Source organism: Bactrocera tryoni, unplaced genomic scaffold, assembly GCF_016617805.1.
Source record: "Bactrocera tryoni isolate S06 unplaced genomic scaffold, CSIRO_BtryS06_freeze2 scaffold_7, whole genome shotgun sequence".
Taxonomy (NCBI): domain Eukaryota; kingdom Metazoa; phylum Arthropoda; class Insecta; order Diptera; family Tephritidae; genus Bactrocera; species Bactrocera tryoni.
Genome location: NW_024396366.1, coordinates 7,941,920 through 7,967,803, shown reverse-complemented (window position 1 = coordinate 7,967,803; position 25,884 = coordinate 7,941,920). Strand labels below are relative to the sequence as shown.

Sequence of the window (25,884 nt, the reverse complement as noted above, 5' to 3'; positions counted from 1 at the left end):
GGAGCAGAGGAAAAGGAAGACCTCCACTCCGTTGAAAGGACCAAGTGGAGAAGGATCTGGCTTCGCTTGGAATATCCAATTGGCGCCACGTAGCGAAAAGATGAAACGACTGGCGCGCTGTTGTTAACTCGGCTATAATCGCGTAAGCGGTGTCTACGCCAATTAAGAAGAAGAAGAAGTTGTAGGTAGACCATTTATATTCCACTGTAAAATTAGCATTGTTTACTCTATAATTTTATTATCTGTTGTCAGAGAGGAGAGTATTGTAGGTTGAGGTGAGTATATTGTTGGTGTTGTCAATACAGGAACTGTAAGGTGTGTAAGCAATGATGAGATCATTGCGTGGGCTTGGGAGTCATCGCCTGATACTGTTGTTGTTGTATTTGTTATATTTGCTGTGGTGTAATTGTTTTCGTTTATTTTTTTTCTTGTTTCTGTAGAAGAGATTTGTGGGAATTTATTATTTTTTTAAGTTGTTGGTAGTATTTTTTGTTATACCAGCGAATGTAGCAGAGTTTTCACTGAGTAGTAAACTGAGTTTTTTGCATTTTTATTGCTTCTCGCATGAAACACTTTTTGTCTGTTTTTACGGTTATTATTTGTTTCATTTGTATAAATTTGGTACATATTTTGTCAGAAGATGAGTGATTACCTGAACAGTTTATACAAAAGGAATGAGTTCAAGGGGATGGTTGGTGAGGGGGGAGAGCGCACTTATCGCAAACAACGCCTTTAGTACACCGCTTTGTTGTACGACCTAAAAGTTGGCAGCTTTTGCACTTCATAAGGTTAGAATAGTATGGCCTGACCTTAGTTGTGTACCATAACACTTCAATTTTTTCTGATAGATGATATTTATCAAAGATCAGGAAAACGACTCCACTAGGTACTGGCTTTTGGTTAGTGTATTTAGGGAATTTGACAATTTCGATTTCCAAGCATTGAAGGGGTCACAAAAGGCATTCTCCGGATGATCCTTGAGAGCCGAGGTGCATGCTGCTTGGATCCCCTCTGTCGTCTTAAACACCTGTGATTACGTTATTCAAAAATTGGGGATCACTTCACACATCTTCAAATTTTCTTGGCACACTTCCTCTCACCGCAATTTCTAGTCGTCAGCGAGCACTATTGCGACCATCTTCGCGCAGATCATGCACATATTTAAAGGCTCCTTCACAATGTCACGAACCACAGATTTTGATAAGTTTAACATCTGGGCAATTAAACGAACACTAAAAAGTCTGCTTCATCATATCAAACGTCTCTGTTGCAGATTTACCGAGTTTCACACAGAATTTTCGGTTTGCACACTCACACCGTCACGCGAAAATGTTTGTCCTGACTCTCCAAGTGCTCGGAGATAACTGACCAGCCGCTCGTTCGTTAGCTAGGAACGCCCTCTACCGAATCCAGTCGGCGTGAGTTAATTTTTACCGGAAGTAAAAATGAGTCAAAAGAATATATTTTTGAGCTGTGTACGCGAAATGTGCAATCTTTATTAATACTCTTAAGACTGACTTATTACATGGTTCTTACTTCTATTTATACCAGTGGTCGGCATGAGAGGATCTGTCACTGTTTTGGTGAGCACGAAAACAAAGTAGCCCGGTGAGAAATTAGAATTAAAATTATGCAAATTTTATAAATAATGAAGAGTATAATAAAAATTAACAAAATGTCTTTTGAGGATATATTCCCTATTATCTTTAAAAGACTTGGAACATAAAAGGCATTGCATAGCACCAAAGGTATTTAGAATCATAAAATATTTCTCGCAGGGCATATTTGGTTTTGCGCTATAGCCTTGCGTGATGTTAATTCGTTGCTGGCTCGACAACGACTGAACGATAGAGCGTAAGCGTACGTGTGAAGTTAGTTTGCACGATTGTGCTAAGAAATGCCGACCACTGATTTATACTAACTAGTACGTTTACTTATTACTAGTTGATAGTTTGTGTTTAGATACAGATTATATTACACTGTGGAACATTTTTGGGATTATTGTCTGGGGGGTGAGAAATTCCAAGTCAGGGTGATGGTACTAGGTCAGTATAGTAAAACCCTAAAAGGGTTTGGTGTTCGTATGTGCCAGTTTTTTTTATGACCTTTTAAATTTTTTCCTTATCTTGATGTTTTTTCGCTTAGTTGTAACATTTTGGCAAAAACGTAGTTTTATTTTTTTTATTTTTTTTTTTATGTTAAACTACGTTTGGCACCTAGTGGTTGCCACTGGTCGCTGTCGTGTTGTTGTAGCACAGCTCCTACCGCAGCTCCATCCACCGTCAAACAGAGTTGCGCCTTCGGTTTTGGGTAAGCGAGTAAAGTTGCTTTGAATAGGTCGTTTTTGCATTGTTGAAATGCCTCCTTTACTTCAATTGTCCAATCAACTGGCGATATGTCGTTTTTCTTGTTACCTTTTATGAGGTTAAATAACGTCATTTGCCTTTCTGCGGCGCAAGGCCAGAATCTGCGTAAAAAGTTTACCATACCGAAAAAGCGTAGCGAATCACATGCTCTAAAACAAGGGCGGGCATATTAGCCCTCAGTGGCATTTTGCCCGTTCGGGCACGAGTGCACATTTTGAGGGTTAGATGAGGGGATCATCGCGGACAAACATGAAGAGGGAAGTGAGAGCAACGTATTTTACCATTCCATGATTACAAATGAGAGCGCGCGCATATATGGGAAGTTGCACTGTGGGTAATAACTGTAAAATTGCCTAACAATTTTAAGTTTCTTTGTAACTACTATAAATTTATAAAATGTAAGACAAATAACAAAAAGTATAATAAATATTTTATTTTAGTAATACATTTTTTAAATGCCTTTATAACAGCATTTAATTTCGTTTATTTCATATAATAATTTCTATGTTTGGTTTAATCTCATTTGCTGTAGCTACACGCCTAATTGTACCAAAATTTAAATCAGATAACCTACTTCTTATTTTATGTTTGTTTAATTTCGTTTTTGAAAAAAATTGTTCACAAGTGTATGTGCTTCGAAACATAGATATAATTTTCGAAGCAAAAAGTTTCAAACCAGGTTATTTCTTTAAGCTTCCTTATAAAAAGTAATTTCAATAATAACTTCAGGTTATGAACCACAGTTTCTTCAAACGCATATACACAAATGAGTTTTATGAGAGCGCAATGTAAATAATTACCCAACAACGCTTCTACCGTCCGCTTTCGGTAGAATTTCCAACGACTTGGGGTTTCCCCCCATAGAAACGACTCAGCTGATTGCTCTCTCACAACGCAGGGTTGCCAGGCTCGGTATACTTTAGTAATAATAAAAATTGTCTTCATTATATTTGAAATTTTCCTAAACTAACGCAAAATCAGTATCGATTGCTATTATTTATAAATATATAAACTACATAGTTTTAATAGTTTGATTTCAGTTTCGATATTTTATATTGCGAAAAATTTTAATTGAAAAGTTAGATGTGTGCAAAACTACATATGCGTATTGAGTAATGGCAACATTGTTCGCATGAAAACGAGAACAAAACGCTTGCCGTTCGTAGCGGAGGGAGAAGAGAAATACGATGTTTCTGCCGTTAGCGTTTGTATTCTATTTGTGTGCTTAGCCACTCTCACTCAATAATGCCATACCGCGGAAATATATTTATATCTGACGATTTCTTATATTTTTGAAAATATGTGTTCCCTTTCTATAGCGCGTATTATTATTTTAATACATTTCCAGACGCAACTTAGATTTTTAAAATTTAACAGAACAATTATAGAAAAAAAACCTCAATTCTTTGAATATTTTGAAAAAACAACCAAACTGAAAATATCGCAAATATTAATATATATATATATATATATTTAATATATATTTATATAAGCATTTTCATTAAATAGAACTGCAATATGCTTAAACAAAATATATATTATGGTCACAAGTTTCTTGCATATACATATATGTAACTGCCTTGCATGTGTACGTATATAACTTGAGAAAAATTTTCTCAATTGTAGCTAAAATGAACTTTTACAACTGGCATCACCACCATTACTGTTCTATCGCATGTACAGTGGTGTGAACAAAATAGGAACAACCATAAGGTGTTGTTAAGTTTTAAAATGTGCTGTTTTCTTATTAAACAAAATTGTTTTTAGATACAAGTATAACTCATATAATTTTTCCTACCAGTGATTAGAATTTCCCACCAAGCAAAGGTAAATAAAAACAAATATTAATGCGAAACTCTAAAACCTGCAAATTATGTTTACCTCTTTTTGTTTACACAACTGTACAATTCCGATATGAAGTAAACTTCCGCTCTTTAATTTCTGTACAAGAATTGTCGCAACCATTCTGCGATGAACATTAAGTTATGGAGGAATGTAATTGATTTTTTTCGCAACATTTTATGCCCTTCCCTCCGTAAACTGATATTCGCCTCATCTAGCCCTCGTGCGCACTTTGCTAACTTTGCGGGCTAAAAATGTGCCCATCCCTCTAGAAGGTAGGTTGAAATTGTGAATTGCCCGTACTCGTTCTTCTGGGGGTGAAATTCCACTGCTGTTTATTTTGAAACCCAAAAATTTAACTTGCGGCTGACCTAGTATGCATTTCGAACGGTTGATGACAAGGCCTTACTCGCGTATCTGTTTAAATACTAATTGTGGATGATGACGATGTTGATTCATACTCGTATCCTTCGATGATATCAAAATAGCATCGAGGTATGGCCAGATGAAGTCGTATTCACGGAAAATGTGATCCATGAATCTTTGAAATGTTTGACTGGCATTTCTTAAACCAAAGCACATAAATGGAAAATCAAACATGCCGAATGGCGTTGTAATTGCAGTCTTTGGTATGTCGTTCGGCTCCACAGGAATCTGGTGGTAGGCCCGACGCAGATCAAATGTGGAAAAATTTTGCAACCGTGCAGGGAGTGAGTGAAATCGTGTGGCAGAGGGTACCTGTCAGGCTCGATGACGACGTTTAGTCGTCTGAAATCCCCGCATGGCCTCCACTCGCCGTTTTTCTTCTTTGTCATGTGCAGCGGGCTTGCCCATGGGCTGCGCGATGGACGACAGATCCCTGCGTTCAGCAAGATTTGTATCTCGGCTTTTGCGGCTTATAACTTCTCGGGAGCGTCTCGGTTTAGAGAAGACGGGTGGTCCTTTGGTGACGATATGGTGCGTGACCAAATGTTGTTGTTGTTTGACTGTAAACTTTTCCATCGTGATGTCTTCGAATTCCCTCAATAAATCGTGGAACGGCTGATAATATTTAGTGTAAGGTAAATTGGAAACTACCTTTTTATGAGTTGATATTAAACACAGTCTGCTGGTTTTGTGACGTCGTCGATGAGTTTGCGTTGTCGTAGGTTGACTGCTAAGTTGAAATGCGATAGAAAATCCGCTCCTATGATGGCTTGTGACACGTCGGCAATGATGAAATTCTAGGAATATTGGCGGCGTAGACCCAGATTGAGGAACATAGCTTTTTCGCCTTAAGTTTTTATAGTGGACCTGTTTGCGTAGAGGTAGAGGTAGTTGTTTTTGTCCGGGCATCTACGTTGATGAGGAAGTTTATTACTGATTTTTTGTCTCAAACGATTAAGCGGCGGTTTTTATTGTTGAGCCTGTCGTCGACCGCCATTGACGACGGACTAGTTAGTTTAACTTTGTTGCGCAGGGGCTGCTATCTCTTTCGTGATTTCGGCTAACTTCTACTCGATGCTGGATTGATTGGGTGTTGCTGTGTTTGGAGTTTTGACCACGTGCACGTGTGGGTGTCGCTAACCTCACATATTTTGTCCGCGAGTAGGGCAACTTTGTCGAGTGGTTCGTTGCTGATGGAAATTATTAGTCGCATGTTGGAAGGTAACCGAATCATCCAAATGAACTTTAATATATTATCGTTAATCTCGCTGCCGGCTACACTTATCATTTCGCGCAAGAGCTGCGATTGACGCATATCACCAAGCTCTTGTTCTTGCAGTAGCTTTTTTACGCGTTTTTGTTCCGAGTCCGCGAATGGCGTTATTGTACGATTTTTTAGCGTGGTATACAGATCACTGTTCGGTGGATTGAGAGTTATGTCGCTTATTTGTGCTAGCACGTTACTTTCGATTGCGGCCACGACGGTGTGGTACTTAGTTTTGTCGCTCGTTATGCCTGCTGCAATGAATTGCGACTCCACCTGTGCCATCCACAGTTCTGGCTTCGCGTGCCAGACGGTGGGATCCTAATGGAAACTTTGGCCACTTTCACGTTGCGGGTTTGGACGTCCTATGCCCATTGGCCCAGATGCTGCAAATTTTGTGTTACTTGGTTTACCGCTTCTTCTTCCGTCATTTTACCATTTGTCAGAGTCACCAATATGTGGGATGCCCACAATAAAGCTTGATTTATTTGGATAAAAGACTGATACAAAAACTGATACAATGATGATGCGCCCAGAGGAAGGAAAAATGGTGGTTTTTTAAGCTGATAGCTTATCCAGTTTTCGAGTTGCCATATCTATAATTTTTGCAGAGTTGCATTTGGGGTTGCCACATCACTTTGGAGTTGCCACATTACTTTGAGGTCGCCACAGTTTTATTACATTAAAAAAATTGAAATTTCAATTACTTTGTTCTTTTCTGCCCCTAACACTTGGCATTATCTGGCATATCATAAAGAAGATTATTGCTATTTCCGCCAAACAAATGTTTCAAGTCACAATTTTAAATCGCGGAAACCTGTTAAGTATGTTACGGTTAAAGAACCAAAAAACCGAAGTGAATAGAAAAAGTGAGTCCACGATGCTGGTGAAACGTATTAATAGAGAAATAATTCCTTTCTTGTAAATCAAAATCACTGCAAAGGCACTTGCTCTTAAATTCTTATTTCGCCGATCGCGAGCGTGATTTGGATTTATCGAAATGAGAATCTGAAGTTCACACTAAAGCATTAGAGTTTTGTGGAAAAATATTTTCAAATAACCTCAGGTACAAAAAGTGACCGCACTTTGTTACTTGGAGAAAGCTCTAGAATTGATGGCAATGACAGTGTTCTAGTACATTGTGTAAATTCATTTTGGCTTTAAATCATAATTATAATAAAAATGAATGACGACTTTTCATTGATGGATTGGGTACTATCTAAAAAAATAAATACTTTCGAGTTCTCCAAATAAAACTGTAATGTCCCCCTTCGGTTTAAAAGCTGTGTTATTACACAATGAAAATCTGTTAACATCAGTTTCATTCGCGTATAGGGTTAACAAAGAAAGAACGTATAGAATAATGGAAAATTATTTCGGTTGATCAACTATGCCACGCATAAAAGGATCCCTGATTTATAAGTTTTGACAATTTTATTTGGCATACAAGGTGCTACACAAAATATCTCTGCTTTGTGAATGGGATAGCCGGGCATCTAACCCCTATGATCGCAAAGTATGGCCATCTCGAGATGGATGATCTCGGAGTTTAGATGTAAATTTCATTTTGCTGTTCTACAAATTTGTTGTATAGGCTAAGTTTAGAGTTTTTATTTGAACACAGTTTAAATTTGCAGATCTTATCTTCATGCAAGTTATTTTACTATCGTGAGCCTTCTATCTATGTGAATACTAAGATATGTTACTTCGTTCGCTTGGGGTAATAAAATTTTGTTAATTTTTACTGCCAGGTATATTTTTGTTACCTTAGCGAAAATGTAACAATGTAACATGCTTACACTTCTGTCCATTCACATTTATACGCCAGTTCGCTAGCCATTCTTCAACAGAACTTAAGTGTTACGCTAATATTCTTGATGCTAATATGTGGGATTTGTTACGACTCATTAAAGCTGAGTCATCCGTAATACATAGTTGAAGTCAATACAGTATTAGCTGTTGGAAAATCTGCTGTATGTGTGATGTAGAGAGTTGGGCCTAAAACACTGTGATGTGAAACACCAACCCTTATCGGTCATTCATCAGATATGAAATCTCCTACTTTCACCATAAATTGTCTATTATTTAAATAACGCTGTAATCTATATACATATATATAAAAATTAAATGGTGTATAGTTGTAACGCTAAAACTCGAAAACGGCTGAACCAAATGAAATACTTCCTTTGGGGGATTTGTTTGTTATTACTACGCGCAGGTCATGTCTTAAACTCAGAACAAAATATTAAGGGGGCGTGGCACCTCCCATACAAATTGAATTTTTCAAGTCGAATATCTTCAAAAGTGTTTAAGGTAGGAACAAGAAAATTGGTACAGAGCTACAGGATAACAACACCACTCTCACCTATAAAACCGGGGGCTATCGAAAAAGGAGGCGTGGTACCTCCCATACAAACTAAATTTTTGAAGCAGAATATCTGTGAAAGGGTTCAAGGTAGGGACCTGAAAATTGGTATAGACCTATATGGTATCTAAAGCCTTCTTACACATAAAAGAAGGGGTAATCGGAAAAGGGGGCGTGGCACCTCCCATACAAACTGAATTTTTCAAGGTGAATATCTTCAAAAGTGTTTAAGGTAGGAACATGAAAATTGGTATAGAACTATAGGAAACAACACCATTCTCACCCATAAAACTTGGCGTTATCGAAAAAGGGGGCGTGGTACCTCCCATGCAATCTTTAATTATTTTGGTTGTTAATCCACCATATATTTATCTCATTTTCCACCTAGCACGACATTTTGGTTTTTTCTTGCTATTTTTGTTTATTTATCGGTGACAGTAGCGGTTATATCGTAATTTTGGTTGTGTTACGTGCTTTTTGGTTTATGGAAATGGCAGTTTTATGAAACAAACACAAATTAAATTAAACGTCAATTTTGCTTTGCAATCGAACACGCAAAATTTAGAGGACAATAAAAATGCGCCTTGCTTTACTGATATCTTGATATATTTTGTTTTAAAAAGTTATTTATTGAAAGTGATTTAGCGTGTTGGCGAATACCGATTTATGTACATTGGAATTTATCATTCAATTGATCCGCTTCCTTAGTTTAATTCATTCATTTTTGGAGTTTTCAAAGGTAAGTTGTTGGTCAGTAAAACCTTATATGAACTTTATACAAATGAATGATCATTTCCAATTAGATATTTGTTACGATGCCAAGAATCAGTACGTATGGTAACACTTCTCGGAGTTCCCAGGCCGCAAGGAGAACACGAAATAGCAGAGCACGTCAAAGGGAAAGTGTTATTGAGAGGGTATCACCACGAAATACACTGCTGGAGAATAGCATGCACCAGTTAGAAGATGTCAACCAAACATACAATCAGCAAGAACGATTGAGAAGAAGGGAAGTTCACAATCAGCAACAACGATCGAGAAGAAGGGAAGTTCGTGCTCGCCAAAGTGATGCAGTAAGATCACAACATGCAATTATTCGACGACAACAGCGGCAACATCTTTCTTTTGTGAACATTGAACGGGCAGGTTTTCGATATGATCCAAACATTCAATATAGTGCATCTGTTCAAATCGGTCAGATGTCAGTAATTTGTCAATATTGCAATGCAGTCAAATTTAAAAATGAACCGCCAGTGTTATGTTGCGCCGGGGGAAAGGTTAAGTTGCCAGAACTGCTTCCACCACCACAGCCATTGTTCCAGCTGCTTTACGGTGAATCTCCTCACTCGAGCCATTTCTTAAAGCACACTAAAATTTACAACGATTGCTTTCAAATGACGTCGTTTGGCGGTGAAATTGTAAATGAACAAAACTACAATCCAACGTTTAAGGTATTTTTGCCAAACAATATTCGACAGAAACTACAGAGCTTTCCTCCAATTATACAGGTTCATGGGCAAATTTTTCATCTCGCTGGATCGCTGTTGCCGCATCCAGATCAAGAACACAAATATCTCCAAATTTACTTTCTGGGAGATTCACATGATGAAGTAAATCGGCGTTGTGCTATCTTCAATACAACGAAAAGAGAAATAATCGAACAATTGCAGCAAATGTTACACGAACACAATTATTAAACCGTTTACGATTTCGTTGGAACGTATGCCAACAGATGATCATAGTATAATCATACAAGCGGACAAAAGACCAACAGGGACACATGAAAGATAATATAATGCACCTACAGTTAGCGAAATATCAATTGTTGTTGTTGGAGAAAATTTGCAGTCGCGTGATATTGTTATCAAACGTAGAAATCAAAACGCACTAAAACGGATAAGTGAGACACATCGGTCTTACGACGCAATGCAATATCCGCTCATGTTCTGCCGTGGAGAAGACGGATATCACTTAGGATATAAGATGATAAATCCGGTGAATGGTTAGTAAAAAAAAATTTTTGTTTGCTACTTCATATAGTTAATTTAAGCTTTTAGGTGTCGAGACAAATAAAAAAGTCAGTTCAAAGAAGTTTTACGCATATCGAATGATGATTCGCCAAAACTATGACAACCACTTACTGAGATATGGACGGTTATTTCAACAGTATGCAGTTGACATGTACGTTAAAGTTGAGACAGAACGACTTAATTACATGCGATACAATTAGTCAAATGGTGATGCGGATATTACAGATATTGGTCGACTCTATATTTTGCCATCGACATACATTGGCAGTCCTAGATACATGCATGAGTACTCCCAGGATGCGATGACTTACGTGCGCAATTATGGACGGCCGGATTTGTTTGTTACATTTACTTGCAATCCAAAATGGCCAGACATTACGAATCTATTGCATCCCGGTCAATCACCAAGCGATCACCACGACGTTACAGCACAGGTGTTTAAACAAAAACTAAGATGTTTGATGGACTTTATAACGAAACAACGTGTATATGGCACTGTTCGATGCTCGATGTACTCAGTGGAGTGGCAGAAGAGAGGTTTGCCCCACGCACACATTCTTCTTTGGATGGTGGAGAAAATTACACCTGACCAAATTGATGACATCATTTCCGCCGAAATTCCTGATGTTGAAATAGATCCAGAGTTGCACGAAGTGGTGATGGCCAATATGGTTCATGGGCCATGCGGAGAACACGATCCATCTTCGGTTTGTATGTCGGACAGTAAATGCAAAAAACGCTATCCCCGTGCTTTTATTTCGGAAACTCAAACTGGAAACGAAGGATACCCTCTCTATCGGCGTCGCTCACCCGCTGACAATGGCAGAACATTCATCACTCAATTGAAGGAAAAGAATTTCGTGGTTGATAACACATGGACCGTTCCATATTCGCCAATTTTGTCTAAGGCATTCAAAACACATATAAATGTTGAGTATTGCAGTTCAATAAAATCAATTAAGTATGTTTGCAAATATGTCACCAAAGGAAGCGATATGGCGGTTATTGGCGTTGAACGAGATGAAATTAGAAAATTTCAAATGGGCAGATATGTGAACTGCAATGAAGCAATCTGGAGAATATTTTCATTTGCAATTCATGAACGCCATCCTACTGTTGTGCATCTGGCAGCTCATTTGGAGAATGGCTAGCGAGTTTATTTCAACGCAGAGAACATAGTACAGCGAACGGAAATACCACCAGCAACCACTTTAACAAGTTTCTTTGCAACTTGCGCCAGTGATCCGTTCGCGAGAACATTGCGTTACTCGGAGATGCCTCGGTATTACACATGGAATGCATCGTCGAAGAAATGGTTGCGCAGGAAGAACGGCCATCCGGTAGATGGTTATCCAGGTGTTTTTTCAACTGATGCATTGGGAAGAATTTACACAATCCATCCAAGGAACGATGATTGCTTTTACCTACGTTTGCTTTTGATTAATGTACGCGGTTCAACTTCATTTGAATCATTGAGGACTGTAGATGGAACCATTTGTGCAACATTTCAAGAAGCATATCAACAATTGCAATTGCTTGAACACGACAGTCACTGGAATCAAACGCTAGCGGATGCAATAGCTTCTTCACCAGCCACTGCAGTTCGTACACTTTTCGCTATTATAATTTCGACATGTCAGCCTTCAAACCCGCGTCTATTATGGGATACGTACAAAGATGACATGGCAGAAGATATTTTTGCATCGCCTGCGATTAGCGACGAGAAATGTCGACTTACAAATGAACGCTGACATCTACAATGAAGCATTAGTCCTTATTGAAGATTTATGTTTACTTATGAGTGGAAAACTATTGATTGAAGTTCATATGCCGGCACCAAGTCGTCAAACAAGGGATTTAGTGAGACGCGAATTGGAACGCGAGCGTGCTTACGATATAACTCACTTGCAACAACAAGTACAAACAAATGTTCCACTGTTGAATGAACAGCAAAGCAGTGCGTACAGTCAGCTAATAAATGCTGTAGATAGTGGAAACGGTGGCATATTTTTCCTCGATACGCCCGGCGGGACTGGCAAAACGTTCCTATTGTCTTTAATACTAGCAGCAATACGTGGTCAAGGTGGTATTGAATTAGCTCTTGCATCTACCGGGATTGCTGCAACACTCTTAGAAGGTGGAAGAACGGCACATTCAGCATTAAAGCTTCCATTAAACTTGCAAATACACGAAAGTCCTGTTTGCAATATTTCAAAGCAATCAGCAATGGCACAAGTTTTAAAAAAATGTAAGTTAATCATATGGGATGAATGCACAATGACCCACAAACGATCATTAGAAGCACTCGACAGAACACTGAGAGGTTTGCGCAACAATAATCGTTGCTTTGGTGGAGTGATGATATTGCTGTCGGGCGACTTTAGACAAACACTTCCCGTGATTCCAAAATCAACAGCGGCGGATTAGCTAAACGCATGTCTGAAGTCATCGCATTTGTGGAGGTTTGTTAAAACCATTTCATTGACCATGAATATGCGAGTTTTGCTGCAAAACGATAGAACTGCGGAGGTTTTTTCAAAAGAGCTGCTACGAATCGGAAATGGACAAGTTCGGATAGATTCTTGCAGTGGATTAATATCGATTCCAACTACGATTTGCCAATTCACATCTAATAAATATGAACTAATCAGTAGTGTATATCCAAATATTGCTCAAAATTATGGTAACTACGATTGGCTAAGCACGCGCGCAGTTTTAGCAGCAAAAAATATGGATGTCAACGACTTGAATTGGACGAATCAAAATCAAATTCCGGAAGATCTGCGGTCATATAAATCAATCGAACGCGTTGAAAATGAAGACGAGGTAGTAAATTACCCAGTGGAGTTCTTAACCCTAGACAGCTAACCTTCAGTAGCCCCCTATAAACCCTAACCATTCGTCGATTCGACGAGCATTGTTAGAGTGTCTTTATTTCATGCATTTAAACAATCTTTAATTATTTTAATTGCAAATATATGTATTTCAGAAACTATTGTACAAAATAAAACTTTCATTTTATATTCTATTTCAAGTTGTATTTGTTGAATACATATTTAATTAAGGCACTAGTTTTAATAAGATCCGAGAAGACAACATGTTTATAAAAAAAAACATAAAATAAAGAAACACATAACAGACATTTCTTCTTTGGCGTACTTTAATAAAAACACTATAAATATTTTGAAAAAGATATAAAAACTAATTTTTTAAAGAGCATTTTATGCAAAAATCAACTTTATGCTCACCACAAATTGCAGTGTTACATTTTGCGCATACCGTCTTTGTCATGTGCCTTTTTTTATAGGGACATAGACCGCAAGCTTTCCTTTTATTACTAGTTGTTGCCTCTGCTGGTTGAAGGTCATTGGTGGCTGATGGTTGGCTTTGACCTTGATTTTCATCATTATTGGGAAATAATATCTCTATTATCTTGTTTTTGGTGTGGGTCGGCATGGTACGAATTTCATGTCGGATTTTCAGCCAAGGTTCTACAAGTTGCGAATGCAGCTTCTTCATAAAATCACGCCTAGGCAGTATTTTTTCACCCTGTACCGAGACATTGTGGCAATAAAGTATGTAGCTGTTGATGCATGCTATATTCATCATTCCATAGAAAATGCACATTGGCCATCGATTGGTTTTTCTGCTGCATGACATTACAGAGCACATTTGATCAAATGTGTCAACACCACCTTTTGTAGAATTGTAGAACTCTATCATGCGTGGTTTTTTATTATTATTTTATTTATTTTATTTTATTGGATTAACAAGAGGAAAGCATGTAAACCATTTTTGATGGTTCAGGTTTGACGGAAAGAAGTGTAAGGGGTCCATCATACACGAACATCGATGTATTCACCTTTCTGGATGTATTGACTTCGGTGGTTTGATTATTCCTGTTACTCCTTTTCTTGTTCTTCATTTCTTCTGGAATTTCCCTTTTATTAGAACGTAATGTTCCTACAATTGTCAGCTTATAAGGCTGCTGAAGTAATTGCTTTGCTAGTGGTATTGAGGTAAACCAATTGTCCATGGTAACGTTTCTGTTCGTGCCGTGAATACTACGAGTAAGTTCCTTTACGAAGTACTCTCCCAAAGGCATCCCTCCTTCATTGGTTCCTTTTCCGAGATATGGTATACAGTCGACCATATACCTTGTGCCACTATCACACATCATTTCTAACTTGACCCCATACTTGGCGGGTTTATTTGGTATATACATTCTAAACTTGCACCTGCCGCGAAAAGCCAGTAGCTGCTCATCAACAGTAACATTTGTTCCGGGAACGTAGTTTTGGCGGCACTGGACAATAAGCATTTCCCATATATCTCTTATGGGGGTAAAAGGATCGTTTTTTTGCCGTTGTAAGCGAACTGCTCTATCATCAAAACGTAGACATAGAAGAAGGAATTCGCACCTGGCTCATACAAGATACATATCGTGTACCACAATACTCTGAATTGAACAATTCATCAAGGGTCAGATGGTTGTCTTTCAATGCTGCAGTTAACACCATAATTCCCAACAGGGCTCTGATCTCCTCTTTGCTAGTGTTTTTTTGCGTAGATGATATTGACTCATAGTTCTTTTCATCTCAATCTCTAAGTTTGTCCATTTTAAAATCTCGTCTACTATCTGATTTGTTATGAATTGTTCAAATAACATTAGCGGGTCGACAATATCCTTTACTGCGCGAGTTGGCCCCCTGGCTCCACGTACTATATTTATTGCTGCAGTTCTATTCGAAGTTCGCCCTTTGCGCGTAGCCCAAACATGACGGGACTGACTGCGGATAGTGCTGCTTGAGAATGCCAAAATACTAGGATCGTTACCTGAGCTTTATTCGTTTGAAGCAGAAGGTGTTGCAAGTCCCGGCACATCATCCATCAAAGCACCAGAAACCCCCTCATGAATGTCTTCATCGCCCGAAAGTAATGACGACTCTTCTGACTGATTATCACTTTCAACATTATCCACCAATTCAGTGTCTTCAGTTTCGCTATCGGATAATTCCTCCAATGCCCCGTCATCGTCCTCGTCCATTAATAAACGCATTATACTTTCCACACACAGCAATCGCCTTGAAGACATGATTAAAACTGTAAAAAATAAAAAACATATATTACATTAAATCCCTAACCATTCGTCGAAACGACGAGCATTATCGTAATATCTAGAAAAATATCGTACTTACCCACCAAACACGTGTGCCTCTAAGAAAAGCTCAGCGAACACTGAGTTGACAAGCAACGTTGGGATGATCAAACCTCGCGGGCAAGAGAGGCAACGAATATTCTTTCTCGTACTCGTCGAATCGACGAAGGTTAGCTGTCTAGGGTTAAACTCTTTGATGCCACCTGGAATGCCGCCTCATAATTTGCGTCTCAAAGTTGGGTCTGTAGTTATTATGCTACGGAATCTTCATGCTCCCAAACTGTGCAATGGTACTCGACTGATTGTGACCAAGCTAATGGACAATTTAATAGTGGCAAGCATTTTGAAAGGCCCGTTCAAGGGAGAGGAATGCTTACTTCCCCGAATTCCATTAACTTCAACAGATTTGCCATTCCAATTCAGACGTTTGCAGTTCCCAGTGAAACTTGCATTTGCGATGAAAATAAACAAGTCACAAAGGCAGATTTAGAAATGTCTTGCTTTTCACATGGCCAGCTGTATGTGGCATGTTCCCGTGTTGGAAAACCTTCCTCACTGTTTATTTACGCCGCGGAACAGAAAACCAAAAATATCGTGTACCGTGCAGCCTTAAACTAAATATGTACTAAAATTATATATTTTCGAGACTCGATTAAAACTAATAAAATTGAATGAGAATAGTACAAACTTAATTTTATTAAATTGTCAAGAAATCCTGGACGCGATGTGTCAGCATTATTGGAAAGAGTAGCATTTTTCAAGCAATTAAATTCAAAAAGCATTAATGTACTCTCGAAAGAAATTTTTATCAGGCAGGTTCTGGCAATTCACTTCCGAGTAAAATTTGTAAAAATTTTGTCAAATTAGGTACAGAAGGTATTTTCCACAAAATTTCACTCGGAAGTAAATTGCAGAACCTGCCTGTATATCATGTTTTTTTATTTAAATTTTTTATCAAAAACAGTTCAAAAAACTCAGCAATAATTTTTTCTTCACTATTTTTCAATATTAGGACTTTGTCAAGGACAAAAAAGTCGGTATTTAAAGTATACACAATGAAATTAGGAAAAATCGTTCATATTCTATTAAAACCAATAACGGTGTAATTTTTGAAATGAAAAAAAAAATGTATTTTGTGCAGAACGAAGTTTGCCGGGTCAGCTAGTATTTTATACAATTTAAAGGAATTTTTTTTTAATATTAGAAGACTGATTGATTTGTATCCATGATATGGTATCTGACACTAAAAAGTGCATTGAAGAGCAAACAGATCACCTCTACAGCAATATTTGGTAACTCAAATAGCATTTTTGGAGTAATATTATTGTACCCTGGCGACTGTTTTGATTAAGTTCTTTTATGATTCTAATAATGGTGAAGTCTTAAAAGACTCGAAGGACTCGTTAGCTGTGTTGGATAAACTGGCCAGCTTAAAGTTGTTCTTTGAGCAATTAGGTTAAAATACCTTTTCAAGCAAGCTTTTCTATTTCTTTATTAGTGATTTTTCTGGGATCAAGCGGCTCATAGTGTTTGTTTGGTGTTGCTAAGCCAGCTGCATTAGTTATTATATCAGTGAGCTCTCTTATGCTTTCGTCAATATAACTTCTTGTATTTATTTTGTACTCAATATTAATGTAGCTACTCACGTATTTTGGATCAACGACTATGGATTAGTACAGGAAAATGATCAGAAGATAGATAAGTACATTTATTGAATCTCCTCCTGCTAGAAATCTATGACCTAGCGTTCGAAAAACTCTTTAAATTGTTGTCTGTAATTTTAAACCGAGGTGCGCAGTATATAGCCGTCAAGTTTAAGTCACCGAAGCGATTTTGTGTAGATACTCTTGTAGCTTGTAACTGCGCTGTAGCATGAGATTCTAATGCGTGGTGATTTAATAGTTTTCTAACCAACACTGCTGTTTCACCATGTGCCTTTGAATCTGGGTGAACATAAAGTTTAATCCCGGTATAAAGGAATTGTTTTTATTCATAAGATGAGTAGCATAACATGTGTGTATATTATTTACATCAAGAAATCTAATAAGTTTATGTTGGTTAACACCGTTAGCATTCCATATACAAATGTTCAAGACGCTCAGTTTTTACTTAAGAAAGTTTGCAACATTTGTTTTTGTGCTTTGATTATCTCTTGAATCATATTTTTCATTGTAGACATAAATTGTGTAAGATTGAAAATCATAGTTTCAATCTTCTATTTAGTTGATTTTGGGGTAATTGCGTTTGTGCAGTGTTGTCTTTCACCACATTTGCATAGCTCTCTTGTGTAGCATTATTTTTAATATTACCCGGTTTTAAAAAATTTTCAGGGATTTCAATATTTTCGCTAGGAGAAATATTTATCATTTGATTACAACGTGCTTGAATTCCGACAGGAAATTTCTTTTTTAAGTCTTTATATACAAGGCAACCCCTATACTTTAGAATGTGATTTCTCCCACAGTTACTACATTTTTATTTAAATCCTTTTTATTAAGAGTACATTTTGATGTGGGATGTAAATCACCACACAGACATTGGGTGCAATATGATTTCGTGTGTCCATACATTTAATACTAAAACCACCTTTTACCAGTGCTTCTTTAACGTCGTTAAAGTCTACCGAACGTTTTATGACAACTATTAGGACTTTTGAACTCATGAGTTGGTAAGAGTAGTAATTCTTGTTATTATTCGACAAGTATTTTACAACATCCATGCAACTTTTTTCGGTGTATGTATGATTTTATGTTTCATCTATGTTACCTTTTCAAAGGCACTATGCGAAAATTGTTTGTGTCTATATATTACTTACTTATTATTTGGAGTCAAGCGAATTTGAGCTCTCTCAAATAGATTGGAGGAGGTTTGGCATTCAGTAATGCAAATCTGTTGCCATTTAAAATTTCTGGCTTTTAGAGTATTATAGTTTTGTTCACCTAACGGTTGTACGTATCACCTAAAACTAATCGAGATAGATATAGGGTTATATAGTATATATAAATGCTCAGGATGACGAGAAAAGTTGAAATTCGGTTGACTGTCTGTCTGTCCGTCCGTGCAAGCTGTAAGTTATCTTGATGAAACTTGGTATGCAGGTTAGTACAAAAAAAAATCGAGTTAGTAGATGGACGTAATCGGACCACAGCCACGGAAAACGGAATTACTCGGATGAAAACCCTGCTCACTCCCCATATAACGGTACAGTTCAAAATCGCTAAGAGCGGGATAAATCAATAATCAAATGCGCCATAAACGTAAAACTTTGGCGTCAGGATAGTACGATTATGCTTTGTAGGGGTAGGGGTAAAAATTTGACAATGGGCGTAGCACCGCCTACTTTTTAGTGAAATCCCATATCACGGGATAAATTTGGTAAGTGGCATTCTTTTCATATTCATATTCTTATATATTCTTTTCATATCATTCCAGTACATCAAGAAGCAGTTAATATAACGGTATATAATATTAGTATATGCCACCTTATGACCAACATTTTTTCAAATCTAATAAAAACTGTTCAAGCTCCTATGTACCGAATATTTAGATCCCAATATCTATAGTCGACTTTTTTCGAAAATATCGCTCAATGTCTAAAATATATAATTGCTATTCAGGAATAATCCTTCTCTGACAATGATATGTCTGTATGTCAAAAATGTGTTGCATCGGACCAACACTTCCCTGAATACAATATAAAGATTTTCGAACTTTTGGGTGACTTTGTACCGCATATATCAGCCAATATGTGAGTTATCCCAATAAAAAAAGAGAGCGTGTTTTACTCATAAAAGTGCATCTTTGTATCAAAAATACATTAATTTGAGCGAAAACTTAACTCACCCCCTGTATACCTAATATCAGGATTTTCGAATATCTGGCTGATTTTACTATACATATATAATATGACTACTCGTATATATGATTTTTTAGTAAATGACATAAACTTATGTGTCTGTCAGAATGGGAGTTATATATAGTATATGATTATATAAAATTGCTTGGATTTCGATCCTCATGTTTTACACCATAAAGCATATCCCTGGCTTTGATTCTCGTAAGTTGCAAGAGTATAAAATGTTCGGTGGCACCCGAACTTTGTCTTTCCTTCCTTCTTTCCTTCCTTCTTTTGATTTTTTTTTTTGTTTTTACGGTTTTTTTTGCGCGCCAACTATTTATGTTTCTTATACACAATTTGTGAGCACTGTTTTTACTTCATTGTTTTCAATTCAATAGATTGTTTTGTTTACTTTTTATAATGACAGCCTTGAACACTGATATACTATATAACTATGTATTTATGTAGGTATTTTCATCCGACCTAAAATTCCCAAAATTATGCACTTAGACTTCCGCCATAATCTGGACTAGTTCAGTCATGAAAAAAGCGAACACGTCCACCACGAATTGAAAAAGTTTCGGAGAAAAAAACAAAATGAAGTCAGTACAACGTGAAACTGACGGTACTGACAAAAAAAGATCAAAAAGGTACTTTTGATCTACATATTTGCATTTAATAATATTTATTGCAAAATTACGTTCGTTACAAATTTCGCTTTGCTCTTTGTCCTTCCATTGATTGTCTGGGCGCCCTTGTTACCGATGTTCAGCCATGGGTCTTGAGTTGAAGGAGCTTTGCGCTGGAGCATCATCTTCCATGCGAACGACATGGCCTAGCCAGGACAGTTTCCTCGAATGCTCTAGGATACCAATAGTGACGTAGTTTTCAAAACGCGAGGAATCTTTGTATGCAGCCTTTTAGTATTTTATCTTGCCCTCGTTCATCACAAGACCAACCTCTTTCAGCGATACTACTCAATGTAGATTTTTTTAGTACCTAAGTAACCGTTTACAATGAACCGTTTAAATGAATGACCTTCAGCCCGCTATATTGACACACAAGTAGTCGGAACCTAGATTTCGTTCGGTATGCACGTGATTATAGGCGAAACTCTCTGTTGTTCTCGAAATTGCAAGTGGTTTTTTGTGTTGGGTGAAGTGAATTCTGGAAAATATTTTTTATGGATTCTGGACAACATGGTATGTATTTAATATTAATGATATAAAGATTAATTTAGTAAATGTATTATTTTGTTTTTTTTTCGGAAAAACAATTAATCATTAAAAAAACTACATTTTTTTTAATTTTTTAGAAATTAGTGCTTTTGTTATAGTGTCGGACGAGGTCGAGCTTTGAATTATGCTTCTTAGTAAACTACAGGGTTTCTACTTAACATATAAGCTTAAACATTTTCCCCTTCGTGTTAGGTTTTCGAGACCAAATGCTCCTATGTGCAGCGTAGCCGCTGTCTTTTAATTCAATGTTGCCGTATATCTCACACAGCTCATCGTTCCATCGAATGCGATATTCGCCGTGGACAACGCGCAAAGGACCATAAATCTTTCGCAGAACTTTTCTGTCGAAAACTCGCATCAGTTGTTGTCATCGTCTAAGCCTCTGCACCATATAGCAGAACGGGAATAACGAGTGACTTATAGAGTTTGGCTTTTGTTCGTCGAGAGAGGCCTATTGTTCGTCAATTGCCTACTCAGTCCGAAGTAGCACCTATTAGCAAGAGTAATCCTGCGTTGGATTTCCAAGCCGACATTGTTGGTGGTGTTTATACCGGTTCCTAAATAGACGAAATTATCTACAACTTCAAAGTTATGACTGTCAACAGTGACGTGAGAGCCAAGTCGCGAGTGCGACAACTGTTTATTTGATGACAGGAGATATTCCGTCGATTTGCTTTGCTTCCTTGCATAAAGGCAGGTCCTTTTCGTGCTGTCGAAAGCAGCTTTCAAATCGACGAAGAGGGGGTGTGTGTCGATTCTCCTTTCACGGGTCTTTTCCAAGATTTGGAGTATGCTGAGTATCTGGTCGGTTGTTGATTTGCCAGGTTTAAAGCCACACTGATAAGGTCCAATCAGTTTGTTGACGGTGGGCTTTAGTCTTTCACACAATACGCTCTATAGAACCTTATACGTGATGTTGAGGAGGCTTACCGACGGTAGTTGGCGCAGATTGTGGGGTCTCCCTTTTTATGGATTGGGCATAGCACACTTAAATTCCAATCGTTGGGCATGCTTTCGTCCGACCATATTATATAAAGAAGCTTCGCCGCCGTGTTTGAATAGCTCGGCCGGCAATCCATCGGCCCCCGCCGCTGTGCTGTTCTTCAGGCGGGTAATTGCTATTCGAACTTCTTCATGTTCGGGCAATGAAACGTCTGCCCCATCGTCATCGATTGAGGAATCGGGTTCGCCTTCTCCTGGTGTTGTACGTTCACTGCCATTCAGCAGGCTGGAGAAGTGTTCCCTCCATAATTTAAGTATGCTCTGGGCATCGGTGACTAGATCACCTTTGGGGGTTCTACAAGAGCATGCTCCGGTCTTGAAACCTTCAGTAAGCCGCGGCATTTTTTCAAGGAATTTTCGAGCATTACCCCTGTCGGCCAGCTTATCAAGTTCTTCATACTCACGCATTTCGGTGTCTTTCTTTTTTTGCCAGCAAATGCGTCTCGCTTCTCTCTTTAACTCTCGGTATCAATCCCATCCCGCAAGCGTTGTGGTCGATCGTAACGTTACGAGGTAGGCAGTCTGTTTTCTCTCCGCTGCGACACGGCACTCCTCGTCGTACCGGCTGTTCTTTTGCATTTTCCGAAAACCAATGGTTTCGGTTGCAGCTGTACGTAGGGAGTTTGAAATGCCGTCCCACAGTTCCCTTATACCGAGTTGTTGACGAGTGCTCTCAGAGTGCAGGAGTGCAAGCCGAGTAGTAAATCGTTCGGCTGTCTATTGTGATTGCAGCTTCTCGACCTCGAACCTTCCTTGTGTTTGTTAACGTGCGTTTTTTGCCTTGGCTGCAACCAGATAGTTGTTAGAGTCGTTGTTAAGACCTCAGAACACTGGAGACGTGTCTTCCGTCTATTACAACATGATCGATCTGGTTGGTGGCTTTTCGATCCGGAGACAGCCAAGTATCTTTTGTTGGATTCTAGTACTATAGATAACCATATTTCGAGCCCCGGCGAAGCCGATCAGCCTCAACCCATTGGGCGATGTTTCCTCGTGGAGGCTGAATGTACCGACCGTAGTGCCAAAGATACCTTCTTTTCCCACCCTGGCGTTAAAGTCGCCAAGCACGATTTTGACATCGTGGCGCTCATATAAGTCATTTGGTCACATCGTCCTTCTCTTCTGTCGGGGCGTGGGCGCAAATTAGCGATATGTTGAAGAACCTCGCTTTGATGCGGATTGTGACTAGACGTTCATTCACTGGAGTGAATGATAGTACTTGGCGACGGAGTCTCTCTCCCACCACGAATCCCACACCAAATGCCACAAGGACCTACTCGTCTCTGTCCTTGTCCCGTCCATCGCATTTCTTGGACGGCGGTGATGTCAGCCTTTACTTTCACGAGGACATCAACCAGCTGGGCAGCGGTACCTTTCCAATTAAGGGACCGGACATTCCAGGTGCATGCCCTCAATTCGTAGTCTTTATTTCGTTTGCCATGGTCGTCATCAAAAGGGGTGTCACTCACCCGAGGCTTGTTTTTCCTTTTCATTAGTATGATTTTTTACCTGGCGGGTTCCAAACCCAGTGCGCAACCCTGCGGAGGGAATGTTTCGGCTTCTCACTTTAGCTCGCCTTCAAACAGATTTTCTTAGGCTACCCAGAGGATACTTTCTCAAAGACCGTAAGTCGTGAGCTGCTTGAGTCTTATGTAAAAGAATTGTTTCTGGCCACTCCCAAGTGAATGGCGATCAGAGAACTTTCCTCACTTGCGTGAACTTCTACACATGACTCCATCCTCACAACATTTACATCACAAAATATCGCCAAAGCAAAAAAAGGAGAAAAAGTGTAAAAAAATTTAAGGTTTTTGTGCAATAAATGATAAATCTCTTAAGCTTTGTTTAGATATCTTCGACATTTATATATTATTCGAAAGGTGTCAGTATCTTGTTCTTTAAACCGTTCTTAAATTAAAAATCGGTTGATAATTCGCTAAGATATGGGCTAATATTACGCAGAAGTACGAAAAATTGGTTTTTGAGCTTAAAAGAGAAATAACTTCACTTTCAAGGCTTTCTGAAGTTTTATTTGTATTTGTTATTCTTACTATAATTTTGTTTTACTTATTTCTTCAACCGCCCTCGTTTTATTTCCTGGGAATTTCAGTTGCGAATTCGAGATATGTTAAAGTCATACTCCTTCCTGGAATAATATACTGAACTTCTTTGACGTTTGTTGTGGTCACTGGTAACTACATATGTAACAATGTATTGTATTATGTTATTTATTTTTAAACTCTTGCAACCTGTTGCTAAAGAGTTATAGTTTGTTCACCTCATAATTGTACGTATCACCTAGATCTAATCGAGATAGATATAGGATGATTGTTCGTCCGTCGCTTGTCCGTCCGTCCGGGTTTCTTAATAAAAAAAATACGAGTTCGTAGATGAGCGTAATCGGACCACTGTGTATATATTATATAGTATATATATATTAATAGTATAAAACGTTCGATTTCACCCGACTTTTTGCAGTACGATAACGCTTGCTTTTACCATAAATATATTATATACATATTTTAAATTAAATGTTGTTTAGATATATTTCAGATTTTATTTTCAGCTCTTACGTTAAACTCAGCTGCTCATTTAAATACTGGTTTTACTTATGTTGTTATAATACCGATGCTGCCACAAATCTTAAGTTTTGCTAATTCATACATATATTGCTGTAATGACTACTTATACAATTTATAGTAGTAGAGTTTTTCAATAGATAAGACGCTTAGGCAGTGGCTGTAGGTGTTGCTACTTGTGTGTTACTGTGTTATATTTTACACGTCTTTGGTTTTCTTGATATTTCCAACCACCTAGATACTCACTCGTTAAACCAGAACGGCCTTTTTTAACGACTGGGCCAGTTAAATGATGACACCTTCGTTTTTGTTTCATGACTGCTTTATTCATACTATAATTCTTCAAAACTACTATCTTATGCTAAATTCCTTACAAATGCGACAAAACCGTTTTTGTTGCCCATCAATACATGCTGAGCTACGGCGCAACCCACACCAAATGAAGCAAACAAGACAAGACAGAAAAACACATTTCGTTGCTTATAGCTGCACTGTTGTTTTTCATAGGCATAGTGTTATATCTAATCGAGCCAAAAAGAAAAAATTTCGCATTGTGCTTCGTTTGGTGTGGGTTATAGCACAAGACGTTTTTGTGTCTTATTAGTCAAAGACGTTTTTGACTAATCCGGTGTGGGTTCAGCCTAAGTCTTAAAATATGAAATCTTTTTTTCTCAAGAAATAAATTTCTACTTTTTTTCATTTTCAACATAAATTTGGTCCTCCTCATAAAAAGTTTAAACGGTTCAAGTACTCAAACCATCTGCTATATGAGCTCGAACCTACCTTCTCGACGGCGCCATTTCGAGAATGATTATTTCATGATATCAATTGCCACACAAGAACATTGCCAACATCAACACATTGGCGTTGATGTTTGAACATTGACGAGGTGACACGAATCTCTTAAAACACTAACAGATGAAAACGAAGTAGAATACATCCTAATACATATTGACGTAAACGCAAGACCCACTATATGGAAGGTATCCGAGAAGCCATTTATATCGGATCACTCAAGAATGCTTTTGAGCATTTGCGAAAAATTCTATCGAAATCCTAGAATAACAACTTGGGATAAATTTGTTCGATTAGCTATAGGTTAGGTTAGATGGCTGAACAGAGATCGTACGTGGACTAATAGACGTAGCCCTTTGTAAAGGCATTGAAAATAGAACTCCCGTGTTCGGAATTAAAGATCGGCAAAACGCTTGGTAGCCAATACAAATTTGCAAAAGTGTTTAATTTCTACGCCCGCAAGTTCGGTGGGATGTCTGAAGGTATGTGCCCCCAGATGTCTAAGTCTTGATCTCCCAAGCGCGGGACAGTCAAGAAGGAAGTGCTGTCTAATTTCTACCACATCTTCTTCCAAGCCGCTTCTGCATGCGGCGTCCGGTAAGATTCCCAGTCTTACATCATATATGCCAATAGGGCAGTGGCCCATCAAGAGCCCCACCACTAATGAGAAACTAGCCGTAATGACGGCAAAGAGATCGCTAGGTCTCCTGCGATCTATCTTGGGCCAAAAAGCTTTTGCGACCGCGCAAGTACCAATGCTGGCCCAGCGTTGACCGAGCATACGCCTAGCTATCCAGTAGTAGAACACAAGACCGATAACGATTCTAGGGTGCCTTTCCTTGTTAGCTCATCAGCTTTACAGTTACCTGCGATTCCGCTAAATGCTCTCGCCGCCAGAGACAGTGACGCCAGACACTCTTCGACCAACCCTGAACGCACTCTGAATGAGTTCAAGGTAAGTTTCGCCGCTCTGCTATCTGA

General features: G+C 38.3%; 2 protein-coding genes across 3 annotated transcripts in view; both read left to right on the top strand.

Moving 5' to 3' along the window:
- LOC120781387 (cyclin-dependent kinase 5 activator 1) overlaps positions 1–25,884 on the top strand; it is a 316,650-nt gene that overhangs the window by 65,431 nt on the left and 225,335 nt on the right. The gene's annotated exons all lie outside the window — the stretch shown is intronic.
- LOC120781388 lies at positions 7,695–11,974 on the top strand. The gene is made up of 2 exons (XM_040113597.1): positions 7,695–9,714; positions 9,772–11,974. Exon 2 carries the CDS (start codon positions 10,572–10,574, stop codon positions 11,442–11,444), a length of 873 nt encoding a protein of 290 aa, XP_039969531.1. The 5' UTR covers positions 7,695–9,714; positions 9,772–10,571; the 3' UTR covers positions 11,445–11,974.

Coding starts and splice junctions, on each gene's coding strand:
- LOC120781388 (XM_040113597.1), top strand. CDS start 10,572: ATGCATGAGTACTCCCAGGATGCGATGACTTACGTGCGCAATTATGGA.